This window comes from Silene latifolia, chromosome 5, assembly GCF_048544455.1.
Source record: "Silene latifolia isolate original U9 population chromosome 5, ASM4854445v1, whole genome shotgun sequence".
Classification (NCBI taxonomy): Eukaryota; Viridiplantae; Streptophyta; class Magnoliopsida; order Caryophyllales; family Caryophyllaceae; genus Silene; species Silene latifolia.
The window spans coordinates 8,577,117-8,596,789 of NC_133530.1; the positions used below are offsets into that span (position 1 = coordinate 8,577,117).

General features: G+C 37.2%; 4 protein-coding genes across 5 annotated transcripts; 1 reads left to right on the top strand and 3 right to left on the bottom strand.

Moving 5' to 3' along the window:
• Positions 1-2,024: 2,024 nt before the first annotated feature.
• LOC141656638 (uncharacterized) lies at positions 2,025-5,275 on the bottom strand. The gene is made up of 2 exons (XM_074463599.1): positions 3,104-5,275; positions 2,025-2,353 (listed from the first exon to the last, which is right to left on the bottom strand). The coding sequence occupies exon 1, from the start codon at positions 4,849-4,851 to the stop codon at positions 3,364-3,366; it is 1,488 nt and encodes a 495-aa protein (XP_074319700.1). The 5' UTR covers positions 4,852-5,275; the 3' UTR covers positions 2,025-2,353; positions 3,104-3,363.
• Positions 5,276-7,222: 1,947 nt separating this feature from the next.
• On the top strand, positions 7,223-9,436 carry LOC141656640 (uncharacterized). The gene is made up of 4 exons (XM_074463602.1): positions 7,223-7,469; positions 8,232-8,670; positions 8,767-8,828; positions 9,027-9,436. Exons 2-4 carry the CDS (start codon positions 8,277-8,279, stop codon positions 9,186-9,188), a joined length of 618 nt encoding a protein of 205 aa, XP_074319703.1. The 5' UTR covers positions 7,223-7,469; positions 8,232-8,276; the 3' UTR covers positions 9,189-9,436.
• Positions 9,437-9,788: 352 nt separating this feature from the next.
• LOC141656639 (uncharacterized) lies at positions 9,789-13,255 on the bottom strand. Of its 2 annotated transcripts, none has more exons than XM_074463600.1 (6): positions 12,871-13,255; positions 11,390-11,616; positions 11,174-11,284; positions 10,926-11,081; positions 10,386-10,627; positions 9,789-10,184 (listed from the first exon to the last, which is right to left on the bottom strand). In XM_074463600.1, the coding sequence occupies exons 1-6, from the start codon at positions 13,161-13,163 to the stop codon at positions 9,861-9,863; spliced, it is 1,353 nt and encodes a 450-aa protein (XP_074319701.1). In that variant the 5' UTR covers positions 13,164-13,255; the 3' UTR covers positions 9,789-9,860. The 2 variants fall into 2 exon arrangements, with proteins under 2 accessions (XP_074319701.1, XP_074319702.1); XM_074463601.1 differs by having other exon boundaries at positions 11,390-11,682; positions 12,871-13,201.
• A 449-nt stretch (positions 13,256-13,704) lies between these two features.
• Positions 13,705-19,165, bottom strand: LOC141656641 (uncharacterized). The gene is made up of 6 exons (XM_074463603.1): positions 18,687-19,165; positions 17,161-17,387; positions 16,021-16,131; positions 15,556-15,711; positions 15,072-15,313; positions 13,705-14,324 (listed from the first exon to the last, which is right to left on the bottom strand). The coding sequence occupies exons 1-6, from the start codon at positions 19,019-19,021 to the stop codon at positions 14,001-14,003; spliced, it is 1,395 nt and encodes a 464-aa protein (XP_074319704.1). The 5' UTR covers positions 19,022-19,165; the 3' UTR covers positions 13,705-14,000.
• Between the last annotated feature and the right edge of the window lie 508 nt (positions 19,166-19,673).

Below are 19,673 nucleotides of genomic sequence, written 5' to 3' on the forward strand. Positions count from 1 at the left end.
TTTCAAGGGCCTCTATACACCCTCCAAAAAAAAAAATCAACTCATGTTTAGGGGAAAAACGATCTTAATATCACAAATTGTCATTTGTGATAAGTTTGTGATGTGAGACAAAGGGGCAAATGGGAGGAGCAAGTGGGGGAGGACTTTTAGAGGTCACAAGCTTGTGACCTTCACAAACAGAATAAGCTGAATTAATATATTGATCGATTCAATCGAGACAATGTTATTCACACCCCAACATATTACACTATTATATTTAGTTCAAAATCAAGGAGTCGGATTGTATACTAATAGTTAAGTCCTCTTCTTTTTGGCTTAATTTAAGCTCATTTGAGTTCAATTCACTTTTATTCAAATTAACTCTTACTTCAGCAGTTCAACTCCATCAGTTCAGCTCAACAGATAAGAATAAGACCTAAGTTTTACGAGTATAAGGCAGCTTAATGGCGAAGGTTAGAAATTTTGGTTTATACAGAGTATACATCAAGATGATGCCACCTAATGGCATTAATGACAAGTATTTTTCATTGTATGTGATAATGTGAGTGTGACAACGAGATAAACACCACATAGAGTGCGCAATACTAACTACATCCTTCTTGACTTCTTGTTTTCGATTTGTACATATTTAAACCATTTTCACACATACACAACACAAGTTGGCTAAAGGAAAACTATAAATGCATCACCAGGGTTGAACCATTTTACATATTTGTTTACCTTTGACTAAAATACTCGTCACGGGTAATATAAAAGATAAAGAAATAATCGAGACAAACGAAGTATAAATTCAAAGGAGTATGATGAGCAAACGCCCACTAAAGTAGACTACCAAAACCAAATAAAGTAAAACATTTAACAATATGAAAGATGGCGATTATTCATATTTTAAGGTATCCAGAATATATATATGCGCAATGATTCATCAAACACATATAAACTATAGGTTCATGACTCAAGCAAGCATCATGCTAGTTTCATGCTGCCAATAGTGCAACCTACCAAGGATCGATCACCAATTCTTGTTTAACACCGTCTTAACTAAAAACGGCTCTCACACCAATTTAATTAGAAGTGGAATTAAAGAAGGTTGTATAAGAGATCTTAAGTTAAAACAGTTTTAAGCAAGGGAGTCGAACAACGCTAGCTTTGGCTTTAGACTAAAACAAAATAAATCAATTGTGATGTTAATGCAAATCTCAACGCAATTTTGTCGATTTTGTATCTAGATACAAATGAAAAAAAGGCTCGAATCCCAAGGAGATACAAAAATCGCGCTCCTCGATTATGTTGACTCTTTGAAAGTAAATGACTATCAACCACCTCAAGAAGACATGAATATCCCAAATTTGGTCTTAAAGTTGACAACCTTATTGGTCTTACAAAATCAATGGTTATAAACTTATAACTCACCTCCTTAAAAATGGAATATGCAAATTTACGATCTGCAATAAACGAATAATATTTCCATGTGATCTTCCAAGTCCCTCGAATAGAATTCATACCGCAAAAACTATCACTCTCAACCGCTAGGTTGTAAAATCCTAATTCTTCTGCTGGTATATATATCATCTTCTCAAACAGCAAAAATCCCGACTCGAGACTAACAAAACCTGAACTTGATCACAATCATTGTTTGAGGGTCAAATGTAGACCTTTGTTTTCCTTTGGACCCCAACATTGACTCCATAGCACTATCTTTGGACACTAACACCCAACACACCACAAACAACTTTTTGATAGCACTAGAGATCATAATGATGCACAGTCCATCTTCATATGTTGCATTCATGGTCACGAATCACGGTAGCATACTATAACACAGTGTCGTTGAGATCGGTGTGGTTTTTCAGGGCTTGTTTTTCTAAAGGGTGTAAAAAATGTATGTGCCATACTGCCATCAGTCTAATATTGGTTTAATCATAATTATATCGGCGCAACAAAAACTTATATGGGACACATGTATGCATAGAGCAAAACCCTAAATATTGTATTCCTCCTACAATAAAAAGGTTAAAACCTAGTACAACGATCTCAAACAAGACACATTGTATCGGCCATACTGGTCCAATTTCGACAAAATAGGACCATAAAAGGTAAAAGTTGTGACCTCTTGCTCACATAAAGGCCTATATAACAAGACGGGTCTAGGCGACGTTTGTATCCAATTTACAAACATATATTTGCACCAGAAAACAGATATACAGTGGGAGGTGCAGCAAATAGAAAGTCGAGAACGGGTACTTACCACGCGTCTACAAGGTCTTTGTCAATGCCACCGACTTTTAGGAATACAAAAGCAGCAAAAGATTCAGAGTTGCTTCAGAGAATACTTCCATAATAGCTTAAAAAGCTGAATGAACATCAACAGAGAGGAAACCAATGACGATCGAGAAAAGAGACAATAGTTTCTACACTACACAGCAATTATTCTCAAATACGACTGTACGAGTTTAAAAAGCTTGGCAAAAGTCTTAAATTATGATATGTTCTTTCCTTGATGAGCACAGCTATGAAAATGCTTTTTCTCCCCCGAAATAGAAGCAAAAACCATCAAGTCCAGAGACAATAGTTTCTACACTACACAGCAATTATTCTCAAGTACGAGTTTAAAAAACTTGGCAAAAGTCTTAAATTATGATATGTTCTTTCGTTGATGAGCACAGCTAATGACAATGCTTTTTCTCCCCCGAAATAGAAGCAAAAACCATCAAGTCCAGAGACCACATCAGCAAAAATCTAGTCGCAAAGCCTTGCAAGCTTTACAACAACAGTAAGTGTCTACCAATCATGGACACACATGCAGGAAAAAAAAATCTCTAGTGTTGTCCACTTCTTATTCCAAATTCGTTACAGTCTCTTGGCAGGTGAGAAGAACACGAGGAAAAAAATTCAAAACCTAGGTAAAAACTGAAGTAATGGCAAAGAAAACTAAATTTGATCAGCAAATATTATCAATTCTCAAATGTAAACAGTTAACAATCATCAAGATGACATCTTTCCCCTACAAAAGCATGATTAACTACTCCTAATCGCTATTTGGGAAGCACATGCATTAACTTGGACTATATAAAGAATTGAGAAAATGTTAAGTTTTTCATACCATAAGAATTCAGATGACATCTGACACAAGCAGCAGAGACCAACTGACAAACTGTCGAGTGTAAAGATTTGATACATTGTTCTTCAATCTATGTTACTTTCACTCTTCAAATAACCTCGAATACTAATGTCTGACACTCAACATTCAGACATGTGTATCACACTTGACCCTTCATTTAAGGCATACGTACATGTGTCGGATACTTTGAACAAAGTCCGAGTAACATTGTCTCCAATACAATGTTTTTATTCCTATGACTATCATTTCCTGTAACTCCAAACTCTTGAGGCGCGATGGGCATACTGTCCTTTCCCAATCATGTGTTTCATGATTTTACGTGCTTCAGAAAGTTTTCCAGCATTCCGAAGATTATAAATCAAGGAACTGTACACAAGAAAGTTTGGGGCACAACCTTTTTTTTCCATTTCCTTCAACATAGAGCATGCCTCCTTAAATTTCTCAGCCATACAAAGTCCCCGAATCATAGAGTTGTATGTAAAAACATTTGGTAGTTGCCCTTGTGCAAACATATCATCAAAAAGCTCTTGGGCCTTCTCAAGCTTCCCCGATGCTATATATCCATTTATTAAAACTGTATAACAAGCGACATCAGGCTTAATCTCGCTTTTAATCATCTCATCAAAGAAATACTTGCAAGCATCCATATCCCCGTACCGGCTTAAACCATCAATTAAGGTTGTGAAGTGGAGAGAACTAGGATGAATTCCAACTTCCCTCATGTGGTTCAGAAGATGGAGTGCAGCAAGAGGCCGGTGCCCTTTACCAAGAATATGAAGAAGGATATTATAGGTATGAAAATCTGGAGAAAATCCCGCCTTACCCATTTCATCAAGTAAACGGTGAACATGAGTCAACTTTCCCAACCTATATTCCGCACATATGAGTATATTATAAGTTAGAGTGTCAGGCGAATAGCCATCCGACAGCATTAGTTGATAAACCCACTCAACTAATCGATGTTGGTTCACATTGAGAAGGCAGAGTAAAATAGCATTGTAGGAATGCTTGAAAGGACGATAATTGAATGTCTTTGATCTAATAAACCTCTCAACAACCGTTCTTTGCAATCCCACCTCACGACAACAACATATCAAAATGTTAAAAGTCCTGGCGGTAGCCGGGTAACCCTTCTCCATCATCTCATCAACTAATCGCCACATTGCCTTAAACTCCTCGGCAGCAACAAAAATTTGCATCACCAAATGGTATGCATTGACTGTATGTGAATAATACTCCTGATCGCCACACCACACAAAAAACTTGTACGCCAATCTCGCGCACACAGTCTTATTTTCACTATCCACAATTTTCAAAATCTTCAAAAACACTTGCCTAACAATAAACCCTGAAATCCTTACATTCAATTCATCCAGAGCCGATTTCACGTCAAACCCTGGACCATCTTGCCTCAATATATCAAATAACCTATCGACATCTCTCCGAGTAGTCTCATAATACTTATTTCTCGAGAAAGCACCCACATTTTCCGTTTCCTTTTCATCATCATCATCATCAATCCCCATATTTCTATCGAAATCCGGAACCTTCCAATTTTCTCTAATCAATTTCTCAATATGATCAAACCCACTAACACAACTAGTATTATCATCACTATCATCACAAGAGCTACTATAACTGCAAATGATAATCGGCGAAACGAAACCGAAACGAAAACAACACAAGGGCCTCAAAAATGCCCTCCGACCAAGCTGAGCTACAAAGTTCATACTCAAGAAAACACAACAATCCAGCAAATCCCATTATCTCAATAACTTGAAAGATTTGAATGAATCTAATAAACCCAGAAAAAGATTGAATCTTTCCACCAAATAACTTGATCCCATCAAAATTAAGAACTACCCACCTCATAAAATTGAACCTTTCATTGGATATTAATCTAAACAATATGATACAACAAATTTAAAATAGCTAGGGTTTAAGGGTTCAGAGAAATAAGATATAGAAAATGATAAACTTACACTATAATACTGCAATTGGATTGTTGGAATAAATTGAATTTGCAGGAATTATATGATGTATGAAGATCTACGAACAAATTTGTGGTAAATGAAGCGGTGAAGAAGTTGAAGATATTGAAATGGCGGCACTGCTTATTTGCTATAGTCAAGTGCTCATCTCCTTCTTGCTCTTGCCTTTGTTTTTTTTTTGGGTTTATTCTCTCCTCTTAATTTTTTGTTTTTTTACTCCCCCTCTTTCTTAGCGGATTCTTTACATTTCGCTAAAGTACCTCTCACAAATCTAAAAAAATATTCTTTACATTTTGCTTCACAAATCTAAAAAAACATAAATAAGATGTTGAATAGGAGGGACTAGTTAATTTTTTTTATTTTTTTTTTTTTTTTTTTGGGTGTTGACTGGGAGATCACCAACGTGAAAAGAATCTCCTTCGAGATCGGAAGCGATTTAATGGGTTGACCCCTCCCAAGTTTGGTTTTTTCATTCGCAAGAGTCAGGAATCTAACCCCTGACCACTTGTTTAAGAGATGAGAGTCCTTACCACTCACACCAGCCAACATGTTGAATAGGAGGGAGTAGTTATTAGTAAATGGTCGTCAAGTATGGATTTAAATTATGTTAAATACGGAGTAGAATTTAGGGTGATAATGAGACCAGACATCTTGCGAACATCTCAGCTAATGCGAGCTCGACTCAAGTTTGAACTCAGCTTGAAGATCTAACGAGTTAAGTCGAGTTAACCGTTAGTTCGGTTTAAAAAGTTCGAGATGGTTGAAAGTTGTGTGATTTTATAAACATATTTATCATAATTGTATATTGGTTTCATCACATCAAATAATGCGCAATGTTTTCGTATAAATTTGAATCCCAAGTTATTGAAAAATATGTAAGGAAATAAACGTAATTTTAAGAATTATATATGATCTCGAGAAAGCTTGAATTCGGGGTTTAAACTCCCAAACTTGATAAAGAATTCAATTTTTTCAATCTCGTATAAGCTTGAGTTCGAGTTTTGTTTCAATCAAACTATCGACAAATTGAAACTAACAACTAATATTGAATAACAAACAATTGAAGTACCTAGTATTTGATCCACAAATTAAAAAACGTTAAACTATTCGACGTAAAACGAATTGATTTTTCTAAAATGAAAAGAACGAACTACTAAGTGAAACAATGTTAAACTAATCGACGTAAATCGAATTGATTTTTCTAAAGTCAAAAAAATGAATTACTAAGTGAATCAACGTTAGACTAATCGATGTAAAACGTGTCGATGTAAAAGTCACCAATATAATTATCTGTGAGACCCTCGTGATAGTTGTTTAAAGTGGCGACTAATAGAGTAATAGATTCAAGGCACAAATACAACAGGAGGAGTTGGCCGCGTTAAACGCTTGTTTATTTACGTTATTATGTCATTACGATTTGTTTGATTATGTTGTCGTACATGATAAAAGCCGTTTTTGTTTAATTTTTATGCTAATTACATGTAAAAAGAGATGAGAGAGAAAGTTGAGCGAAAAATTATGAAAGAATAAAAAAAAATCAAGATCAGTAGCACCTTTAGGAGGCGTTTGGTTAGAGAAAGAGAAAGGGAAAAAAAATTAAAAAGGGTAAGAAGGGGGAAGGTAAGAGATTACTTAAAACTTAACTAGTTATTTGATTACATCAAGAAAATGAAGTGTGGTGGGTTGTGGTTTGTTTTGGTGTGCATGTGGTGGTTTAGGTGGGGTGGTTGTGATGGTGGCAGTGGCATTGTGGTGGTGTCATAGTGGTTGTGGTGGTGGTTTATGTGGGGTGACTGTGGTTGTGGTTGTGATTTTGGTGGCAATGGTGGCGGCGTTTTGATGGTTACTGGTGTGGTGGGAGTCGCAAGTGTAGTGATAGGTAAATAAGGTGGTTGAAGGGTAGTAAGGGTAATAAAATTTCTACCTTAAGGGTGAGGGTAAGGAATTAGATGGATTGAGGGGTAAGAAAGAGAATTTCATTCGAAAGGAAATCAATAACTTTATTTCCCTTTCCCGTACTTATAAAAGTCAGCCAAACGCCCCTTTAATTATTTTGGACCTATAGGGCTATAGGCCCATAAGGCCATAACAACCCGATGATTCCATCATCATTAAAAGGCAAAAAGGGCTTAATTGTAAATTTTGGGAGTTGCAACCCCTCCTCCAATGTTACCGTTGCAATTCTTGATTGCATAAACCGCTCTTTTCATCTTTTAAATAAAAAATAACACAAACTTCTCAAACATCCATTTATTTCTACATCCCCCAATCTTCAGATCAATAACAAAAGTGATTAACAACAAGCTAATTAACGGAAACAAGTTTTCGACACCGAAAAACTACTGTATTTCCTTCAAGTAAGTCTTTTAACAATTTGATTTATTTACTAATTCTTGTGTTTAATTCCTGTTATCAATTTGATTTATTTACTAATCTTCAAATTGTATCTGGATTCAATCTTTTGTTATTAATATGAATGATTTGGGTATTTTGTCGCGATTATATGAATTAAGTTATTTTTTTAATTTCTGGGTTATTCTTTGATTTGCTCCATTAGTTTGAAGAAATTTTGTGATTAGGGTTTACTCTTCATAGGTTCCTGTGTATAGTAATTTAATTTAAATTGTAATATTTCGAATTCATATCATTGCGTAAACAATTGATTTCTTCCCTGTTCAGATAAATGGAAGATCTCTTTGTGAAATAAATTTGATTAGGTTGTTCTTGTAATTTCTGGGTTATTCTTTGATAATTTGATTTGCTCCATTAGTTTGAAGAAATTTTGTAATTAGGGTTTACCCTTCATAACCTCCTGAATCCTGTGTATAGTAATTTAAAGTGTACTGTTTCGAATTCGTTATCATTGCGTAAACAATAGATTTCTTCCCTGTTCAGATAAATGGAATATCTCTTTGTTCTTGTAATTTAATTGCGAAAACTTTGGAATTGAAGGTTTTCGGGTTGGGATTTGGAACGGTTTTTTGTATATCTGACCGTCTCTACCTCGTACGCTTTGATGTGTTGTTTGTTTGATGAGCCAAGAAAAACCCTTTTTCTTGGTTAACAGCATTGTGTATTTTGGGTAAATGACATTTTCAGTTGTCTGCCATTTCTTGCAGATTTGATATAAAGGCGAACCTGAACTTATCGATTTTCTGTAATCAATGGCTTCATTTGATCCAATTATTCGGATGAATGACAACGTCTTTAGAGGTCCCGAGAAGATGAAATCAAAGGCGGGGAGGAAGCCCCTTGGCGATGTGACTAACTCTAGCAAGCCTCTTGGAAAGAACAAAGCGGCTCCTGGGAAAACTTTTACTGAATTTAAGGGTCCGGAGAAAGTGCAACCTCCTAAGGTTCGGAAACCTCTTGGGGATTTAACAAATTCACAAAGGCCACGCGCACAGGAAAAGTTGTCAAACAAGAAGTGTGTCGGGGTTTATGACTGGGTGAAAGAGGAGAGAAACATTCATAACCATGATGAATGCGTTAAGGCGCAGAGACAGTCGATGAATTTGAGCCTGGATTATTTCCTGGAAACTGTTGGCCTTAAGAAAGGTGAGACCCGAAAGTGAAAAGTTTAATTTGCGTATAATTCATTACAGTAGTATTCCGAACTGTTTTAAGTCTGAATTGCATCTTGTTCATTTTCAGATTCTTCAATTCCCACTTCACAGACCAAGAGCATGAGCATGTTTACTGATTCAGACTATGAGGTTTGTAGTAATAATTTCAATTATTTTTTGTGAGACGGGTCCGTTTATCCTCTGTATATCATATCAGTCAATAAGTGTTAATTGTTCGGAAAATGGGTTTGTCTCACACGTTTTATTTGTCTGACACAAGAAAGTATTCATCTCCCTATTGTCACTGTGGCTTTCTGCTGACCTTAAGCGATTGTCTTCCGATTTCAGGTTGAGACTCGTATGGAGCTTGCGGAGTTTGAGATTCTGGATATTTGTGCCCCAGCAAGTCCTCCAACACCAAAGGCACCTGCATCTCCATGTAGGGATTTCGATTGGACGAATCTGAATTTTTCGCCTGTGAAGCTCAAGGAGTCACCTGTCAGAAACTAGATTTCAATTTGAAAATGCGCTTTGTAGTTGTTGGTTCTCAGTTTCACAAACAGTAGTACTGTAGTAGGTTAAGGCTAAGTCGTACTTTTGTGTGTTTCTAAGGGGAGACGGCTTACGCTACTCTTTTGTGCTGGAGAGGGAGATGAATACTTTCTTGTGTGTTGTCTCCTCTCTTAATTCTATTATAAATAAGACCATCTGTGTTTCCTGTTTATTTCAGAATGTGATACAGACATGATTTGCCTGCCTATTTTTATCGTTATCTTGGTTAAACTGCGATTTTAGTGCACACGCTTTGTCACGTACCTTCGCACTCTTACCCTGATACATCAGGACATGGTGGCATACGTCTGATACGTGTGATCAGCCCTGAGATGCTGTATGGTCCGTTTATGATGCATCTCGGGACATTCATGTCTGCTGGTAGCCTGGTACATTCTCTGTATATGATAAAACTACACTGAAAATAGTAGCATTCTCAACTCGAGTAAAAAGGCTAGTAATGTCTCAGAAGTCGCAGCAACAGCATATGCTACGGATTTTGTAGCCCTTTTGTATATCAATCAGAAGTTCTTTTTTGCTGGTCTCAAATAACACGAGTTTAAGAAGTCGGTCAACTAGATAAAAAGAGTGCTTTATTCATCTTAGAGGCGTACAATACGTTTGCAAGAACTACATGTATTTAAGAACAGTTACAGCAAAACCTATGGCGAGGAAAGTGGCAATTGATATCCCAAAAATGCCTGCAAGAATTCCAGGAACAATCAAACTATCCCAGCCTTTGGCGGTGGCCATTCCACAAGCGGTTGTAGGGCCTCCAACATTGGCGTTGGAGGCTAAAAGCAAGAGCTTAAGTTCTATCCGAAATAACTTCCCTAATCCAAGAATGACAGCCAGATGGACAGTAACTTGTATCAGCGCAAACAAAAAGATACTTGGTGCTGTGTTTATAACATTCCACACACTGCCACTCGCACCAATCACTGCGAAAAATACCTATTACCAAAACAACAAAGAAGTTCAACTCCGAGATCTCAAAGACTCGAACAGAAAATGTATTTTCGAATGACTGAATGGACATTGTGCCGAGATTTACATCGACAGACTGCTACTTCAGACTAAAAGAAGCAGAGACACTGAGAAAAATTATTCTGTCAGATTTCAAAAAAAAAAAGTAGCAGAAGGTGGGTTTCGTACCTGCATCAATATCAGTGATATAGCATCACCAGAAGGCGCAAGGTAGGTGAACACTTGGGGCAGGGCAGTAGCTAGGGCAACGACAACTGCCGTGGCTATAGGTAAAACTCCTCCTTGCAATCCAAAACGTGTAGTAAAGAAAGAAGATAGTTTGCATATAGCAAAAGATACTGCAATGCCAGTGGCTGTAGGTAGCACAGGAAGCTTGTCTGTAGATTTTAATCGAGAACATTCCTCTAAATCTGTCAAGAAAAAAAAAACATAACTTGATCAGCACTTTCATCTGAGTTTTTCTGTATTTCCTGAACATAGACCAAAAGGGACAAATTCAAAATCTTAACTTTATCGTGACTACTTAAGTACGGTACTAGACACTTGGACATGGGTATCGTAGTTAGGTATGATACTTGGACATGGACCAAGTCCAAGTCCGGTATGCAACCAATCTGAACCCGATGCATCCAAAGGTGCAATTGATAAACCAAGCCGGCCTTGTAAAAATTTATTAACAGAGAACAAGAAATCTCCTAGGGCACCTACCAGTAGTGGACTTTGCGGCCTCAGGAGGTATTCTTGAAGCTAAGGCAAACAATGCCATGAAGTAAATAGCACAAATGAGGTTATCTGCTGCTACGCCAGCAGCTACGATTGATGGTGAGACACCAAGAGCTTCTGAAACTGCAATATAATTGACAGCTGCACGAAACAATGAACAGGATAATTACTGACAGCACCTGCAGATCCTAACATAACTTAGTATCCGTCAGAAATTCAGAATTGATATTTACCTCCACCAATGTAGCTACCCATGAGAGCGGCAGCTATTTTCCAACCATCAGCACCAAGTGATCGCATAGGCACTATCGAAAAAGCAACTAATGTCCCAATCATTGTCGCCACTGCAATACCATCAAAGCAAAACCGTAAACTGACTCATGTTCATCAAATAGCCAACTATGACATATCATGAATTTTTTTACTGCAAGATGAACAGAAGGTAGAACCTGAACCAATCAAGAATGCCAGAAGTAATCTTCCAGTTGACGATATAAGCTGACGCATATTAGCTCTAAACAAGAGCAACGGAATGGTCAAGGGCAGTAAATATTCCATCACTATTGAATATGCAGGTGCTTCATAAGGTAGAATCCTGAGATTACTTGCTGCTAAGCCGACCAAAATGCTGACGAGTGCAGCACTAACCACGCTTCCAACCTTTGTCTTCTCTGACCTTCAATCTCCAAAGTACTCGTTTATGTCCATTTGATAGCGCGTAAGATAATGATGCATAGATGTGCTGAGATAATAGTGTCTACATTATCTATATTGGCAACTTGTTTAAGAATCCACCAAATTCAATGAAAGCATTCATTGCATTCAAAGATGTTCTGAGATGTCTAATTGGTGGGATGTCGAAAACTTTACAGTTTAATGGAGGCAAGATTCTCATGGATACCACGAAAACTTCATAATAAGACGATAAGAAAATAAGACATCATTGCCAGAGAATCCCAAATAGTTGATCATGTGGTCAAATCACGGCTGAATTAACCTACGGATCACAGGTTCAAGTCCCTATGGAAGCAATTAGGCCTCAGGTTGTCTTTATGACTTCGTAAGTTGGAATTTGTCACCTCGTTAAAAAGGGTGGCTAATTTGGTGTGCGTGGTTTTCAAGCTATCACGCATCTGCCTAGTTCAATTCCACCATAGTCAAAAAATACAATTCAAACATTTTCTGATCTTTTGGATCACAAATATTTCAAGCACAATTCCATTCACACCACAACACTAGAAAAAAGGGTAAGTTTACACAATCAGAAAGACCCCAAAACATGCAAATCAAAGTTACTTTATAATATCAACTTGCTCTTAATTACCTAACAAGGAGACTAAACAAAGAGGACAAAAAATTAGGACTGGTCTTGTGTAAGGCGGTTTTACACAAGACTGTTGTAAAACAACCTATGACCTACCCCGTAAGGAAAAATTCTTGTGTCCTCCAGGAGGACCGTACTCCTTAACCAAAGTCTTTATAATATTTCAGTTGGTGGATTGCCTTCAGGTGTAAGGAGTATGGTCCTTCTGGAGGACATAAGAATTTTTCCTCCGTAAGTCTGTATTATTTTACACAAAGTACTCCCTCTGTCTCGGTCATTTGTTTACCTATTCCATCTTAGGGTATCTCATTCTGTTGTTTACCTTTCTATATTAGAAAGGTTAAGGTTTTTTTTGGGAAATTTGATCAAACACATTCACTTGATCTACTTGTCATTCACTAACAACCACCATAAATGGTCCCCTGCCCTTTCATTGGTCTTTGTGCCAAAACAAAGGTAAACAAATGATGGGGGCGGAGGGAGTAACCTATAAAAACTTCTTGATAATACCTCCTATAAGGTTATTCTAGTAACTAACAGATGATTATACAGTAATATTTGTGTAAAACCGCCTTACACGAGTATTTGTGAAAAAATAGACTTTACCAAATGCCAAAAGCTCCAGTGGCAAGCAGTGCAGACCACAAACCCCAGTGATCATCAGGTGAAATTAAAGGAGTGTTGCATTTTAACTGGGATTTTACTGGTATAAAAGATTGTCTATAAACAAGCTTTTTACTGTACAAACCAGCAGAAAAATTGACTTTTTTACTGTGAGACAGCACCACCCCATTAATGGAGGTACAATTATGAGGAGGGAAAGCTGAAAGTGAAGTTGGAATTCTGGTGGTGGTGGTGATGAAGGTAGATGACATAAACTTTAATGGAGTTGGAGACATGGTGGTACAAGGTTGAGAGGCCAAAATGAAATGAGGTCACTGATAGTAACTTGCTAACTGCTTACATTACAGATAATGACATGAAAGGTAAAGAGATTGTGATGTTCATTGATAACCACACTAGTATATACAGATGTCAGTTAGCTCAACTGATAAAATTACGAGTATTGGTATAGTGGTACTCATAATCTGTGTACATATTGTGTCAGCATCAAATATACTTTTGTTGCTCCCTTTACGTAAAAAAAGATACTGTATAGTTTAGACGTGTTAAAAATTGATTTTAACTCTAAAAGACGATCTTATTAGAAATTGATTTGGTTAAAAAAATGACCATTCTAAAATGATTCAGTTTTCAACTCAAATGTAGGGATATAGACATGCAACGGACTTTTTATTGGGTTTACACGTGTGTGTTATTTTCTATCTATTAATAACTATTTTTCTTTCCTTTCAACTTTTTCATTTTGCTAAATTACAACAAAAAATTTAACCTTAATTCAATGAACAATAGTGTTCAATGAAAAGCTTGGACATTGTATTAGCAAAGGGAACCGTAAGGAGTTGTGGCTTGAATTATAGCTTAAGCAAGCATCTTAGACAAATCATGCAAGAATGTAAATAACATTCTATTCATCAACCCTAATTATTTATAACATAATTCAAGTCGAAACTGTCTTAAACAGGTTAATTCTTTCTAATCTTTCTAATCGAAGTTAAATAATAGAACATTTGGGGATTACAGGAACAAATTACATGCCATCTAGCTCTAAATGCAATATCAAGGATAGTTTACAGCTATCATTTGCATTTTGAATGATCTAAGATTTGAGTCAATCACATGAACTGAAGAACCTTAGTTCCAAAAGCATAGCCGAGGAAAGTTGCAATGGCGATACCAAAAATTCCAGCAAGGATACCAGGAATAATCATGGAGCTCCATCCTTTTGTGGTTGCCATCCCACAGGCCGTCGTGGGACCCCCAACATTGGCGTTTGATGCAATTAGCAAAAGCTTCAGGTCGAAGCCAAACAATTTTCCTAATCCAAGAATCACGCCAAGATGGACAGAAATTTGGACGAGGCAAAACAAGAATATACTGGGTGCAGTACTAATGACATTCCAAATATTACCACTGGCCCCTACCACAGCAAAGAATACCTGTGTCGAAAAGATAGGCAAAACACTGGGTTCAGGTTCCATTTAAAACTAGCGATTCCAGGAAATCCATCTTATTAAACATGTGAGATAAGGCTTGTCCATTAGCAGGATCTATTTACAAGGAAGTAAACTAAAATTTTTGGGCCATTTTGCTGTTTTCTTTGCTATATAAACTTACCCTTCATATTTTCAATAGAGACACAGTAAGTAACATTTCCTCGAGACGCAATAGGTAAAATATTAATAGGTCGGATAGATCCGACTCATCAAACATGCCAGACAAAGTTATCGAGGTAAAGTTTGGAATGTTTAACATATTTTTGGAATGGGCATGTACATGTAAGTAATCCTTTCAAATATTATATGGACTACTACAACTTATTTACACTTTTATTATTCGATAAAGCCAATATTTTATTTACCTAATTAGTTAAAAGGACCATGTCTTAGAAATTGACATCATGAATCGGCTAAAAAAAACAATGGCCGTCGACAAGTTTCACAAGTACATTGCATTTCAACAAATTCAATGGCATCCAACTTGTTTTCTGAAGACAGGGTGGCATGTAACAGACGAACGACCAACATACTTTTTTATCATTGAATGAGAAGATTTGTCTCTTAAGTCTTACCAATGAAGATCATACAATGACCAGACCAAGAAGATTTCAAAAAAAAAAAGACCAGACCAAGAAAATACTACTCCGTAGCAACTAAACATATTGAATTTGATCTGAATACATGTACCTGCATCAAGATCATGGCCATGGCTTCACCTGAAGGTGCTAGCTCATAGAACGGTTTTGGAAATAGAGTCGCCACGAGAACTGCTATTGCTGTTACTAAAGGAAGCATACCACCCTGAATACCATAATATTTGGTGATGAAATTTCCAGCTTTGCATATTAGGAATGACACCGCAACGGCAGTAACCATTTGTTGAACAGGAAGCTTGTCACTCGTCTCAGATCCCTTGTTCACCAAGTTCTCTGTTCAGGGTGGAATTAACTCAATTGAGAGGTAAGCTTTGGAGAGGAAATCAATTCAATATGGATCTTATGATGTCAAAAAAGGTGTATCCTAAGATTTTGCAATTGCATACATAGATGCTCTAGGCAAGTGGCGATGGATGAAAAGGAATAATACCTCATCCAGAAGAAATAAAAGCTTCTGCGAATTAAAGCATATAGTTGCATTTAGTATTCAAACAAAGAAATTAGTCCTGCAATACCATTAGTTGAAGCTTCAGTCTCTGGAGGTATTCTTGAAGCTAGTGCAAATAAAGTCGTAAAATATACTGCACAAAGCACATTATCAGCAGCGAGTCCAGCAGTTAACACTGAGGGAGAGACCTCCAGAGCTTCTGCAATTGCCACGTAGTTGACAGCTGCAGATAAAAGAAACAAAGTAACATAAAGCACATTACAAGTGTTCATTATCAAGGACAAGCTTCAGAAATTAATCAGTTAAGCACATAATCAATGCCAATTATTATTCATCAGAGCAAGAAATTTAAAAAGATTACCAGCAGCCAAGAAATTGGTTAGCAATATAGCATTCAGAAATGGGCTTAGCTATATGCTCTATTAGCCACAAATTAACAAAATCATTCAAGGTTATAAGCGTCATTCAAAGTTGAATTCAAATCTCCTAGAAAAACAGTCGTAAGAGCTCTTAAAGTTTCAAGAGCCAGTACCTCCACCAATATGTCTGCCCATCAAGGCTGCAGCTATCTTCCATGCATCTGCACCAAGAGCTCGCATTGGGACCAAAAAGAATGCCACTGCAGTTCCAATAGTAGTTGCCACTGCAAATAATTAATTAGAATATTAGACTGATTTTCAGAGACCAGCATCTGAAACAAGTACTTGTAATTGTACTTGTTTGATTCTTGAGGAAACCAGAAGCCGGAACAAAACAAGGAAGAATGTACAAAGGCCCGCCTTTTTATCGTTAAAACAAAGCAGAAATTTCTCCATCACAAATGCACTAAATTAAAGGCATAAATACTCTGACTGAATCTAGCATTAAAAGCGCCTAGCCCATGTTGAGAAGTGAGAACCCAATTTATACCTTCACTCCTTTACCAAACATTGTGCAAACGGAGAACACTTTAAAATCTGTCACAAAAATGAATACTCACTTCTAGGAATCTGATACAAACTCAATGGCCATACTAGCAAGGTAAAGAGCACTCTTCTACAGTTAATATCGCTGAAACTTCTACTTGTGACCGAAACCTCATGGGTGGCAACAACATATTCTCATCTCCACACTTTATCAGCATTTGATACATTATCCAACCCCGACCAATATCAGTTATTGGTGGGGATTCGGTTTGTTAGCTGGGATTTGCTTAAACATTCAGATTGTGACTGGTACCGAGTATGTCTCCACCACCAAACAATGGGCAATTGAATCTACATATTTCCCAATTATGAGTTGAGCGCTACCATTCATTGGCTGCTTAGTGGGGACTGGGGAGCGCACCTACTTCTTGTCAAATTTCACTTACAGCCTTAGGCCTCATTCTTGAAGATTTATTATCTCTGTTACAAGCCATTCAAACTTATCCAAAATGAAAGTCATCCATAGTAATTTGTACCTTTTTTGTATTTTTAAGAAATTTCACACCAATACAAAAAAGGTTAGGGCTACTAATAAAACCTTCAACTCCTGAGTGGTGAAAGCGATTATAGAAAGAGGACATGCTTAAGGAGTTAAGGTACAGGTTCCTAACAGAATAAATGAACACAAAAATAAGACTGAAAATAGACGACATTTCTCAAAACATGGCCAGACAAGTCACTGTTTCTACATCTATGAAGATACCTACCAGAACCAATCAAGAATGCCAGGAGTAGTTTGCCGGTGGATTTTACGACTCGTCTTATATCTGCTCTAAACAACAGCAATGGAACAGCCAAAGGGAGCAGAAACTCCATGACGACCGAGTATGCTTTTGCCTCAGAAGCAATAATTCCCATGTTACTCGCTGCAAGCCCAATAAGAGTTGCAACTAGTGAACCACTCAATGCACTCCCTACCTTCGTCTTCTCAGACCTGGAGCCACAGAAACAATTCAAAATCAACCACCATTACCACCAGCAATGCAACCGTTAATTCTCCAAAACAAGCATAGCTTCCAGCTTTGTCTCCAAACAACCCACGCCTCTACATGAGCTTCACTATATATGTACTGTATTATTATCTCCAAATCATTCTTATTCTAAGCATAACGTCTTCCACTTCACAAATTTGGTGTTGAGTTTAATTTGACAGGGTCGGAACAAACTAGTGTTCTATGATCAAAGCTGATGGGATGATAATAGTAGTTAGGTGTAACATGACTACAACTTGGTCTCCAGAGATCCATGACATGGAGTTGTGGTGAAGAATGAGAAGAAATTATTTCCAAGGAAAACGGAAATCAATGAGTTTAAGTTGAACTATGAAGACAAGAAATAATGTTCTCCTGCAAACTCCTGTATCTTCACAATCAAATCAATATTATATACAACTCCAGCTTGTAATGTCATTTTTCCGCTCCTAAATTCCAAAGTATCTTACAAATACATTGCATTCATTTGACGACATCCGCCAAAAAAAAAAACAATGAACCAACGTTTGTGGCCAAAGTTACCATCTAATCTTGTATTTAACCGCACAGAAGTCAAATTAGGCCAGTTATCAACAATGTTATTGTTGATTATTAGAATTAAAGACTCGATGTATTCAGGAACGTTCACTAGGGCGGAAAAACTCTCCCTCACGAGTTTTAACACTACTACATTATGGCTTCAATCCAAGACTTGTGCTAAAACAACCCATTTATTCAGTTGGTCTTGCTTCACCCGGGCCATTTTGGTCTGAAGCAATAAGACGGGTTTTTGTAACCATGTGACCACTATTGAAAAATAAGTTACCATAAGTTGTAACGTGTACCATTGTGGTTACATTTAACAATAAAATGGTCACATACCCCGTCTAACGAAAAGTAGCCGTCTGAAACAAGAATTTGCGTTATTCATTAATCATTATCATTAAATTAAATGGTATTGTACGGCCATACAATGCTGTTCTTCCTCCGTACAGCTCATTTGTTTACATATTCTATTTTTGGACGGCAATCATTTATTTAGCTTTCTATTTTAGGAATGTTTCTAATGGATTATTGTCGAATTGCATCCAATAACCACAACAAAAAATGGTCTCTTACCTTGTATTTGTGCGAAAGTAAAGGTAAACAAATGACTGGCGACGGGACGGAGATTATACGAGATACTAGCGGTTTAATTGAAGTTAAACAAATGATTGATACGGAAAGAGTAGAATAAAGAGAGCTATAAGTAAATGAAATACCAGAAACCCAAGGCGGCGGAGGCGAAAAGAGCAGTCCAAGTACCCCAATGATCATTCGCCGAAATCAACGGCGACGATGAGCTCAAGTTCAACATTGACGATCTCACGGTGGTCAACGCCTTCTCCAATTTCCGCGATTTCTTCACCGTCGTCGAAAATGTAGGTAAATTAAGGAATTCATGCTGAATAATGCGATTAATCTTCTGGTCATGTCGAACGGAGGCGAAGGACGATGAAATTGCGGAGTTAAATGTCGGCGAATAGGAAGACGAACGCGGAAATCGACACCGTGGCGCCGCCGCACACGGCAGAGGTGTCGAGAAATTTAACAACATTGACGGTGGCGCGGCGGGAGGTGGGAAAGAGCAGCTTAGCAGAGCATTTCACCTGAGAGAGAGAAATCAGTTACTCCTTTTTCTCCTCCGTAGTTGTGTGTCTATAGTACACTAGTACTCAATCATGTTAAGGCACCCACATGTCTAGATGTACGGTGGAACTCATGGAAGTAGTCGAGTAGTTGATCTAGGTAACACCGAAACGAATAGGGACACGAAATAGACACATGATACGGCATTTTATAAAATTTAAGATACAAAATACATTATTTAAATTTAATATGTAAGATAATGAGGTGAATATTATCAACGGAAAATAAACGCGTTACCTTTACTTTGACATTTTACTCGAAATACCCAATTTTTTTATCTGGGAAACTTTAAGAGGTCATAACGCGTGTTATGAGTTCGAGAAGTGACGTTTTTCTTTTTTCCAATCGATCATCTTTCCGAGAACTATGACTTGAAGCGAATATTTTTCGAGATTGGAACTCGTAATCAAGATATGGTCATTCAAAGTTTATTCGGTCAAAAAATCTAACACTCCGGGATCCAAATACAATAAAAAAAAAACTTCAAATCGTAGTTCTGGAAATATATCGATCTGAATACAAGTATACAACAAATTTGTCAATCATTGTTCCGTCCTGAA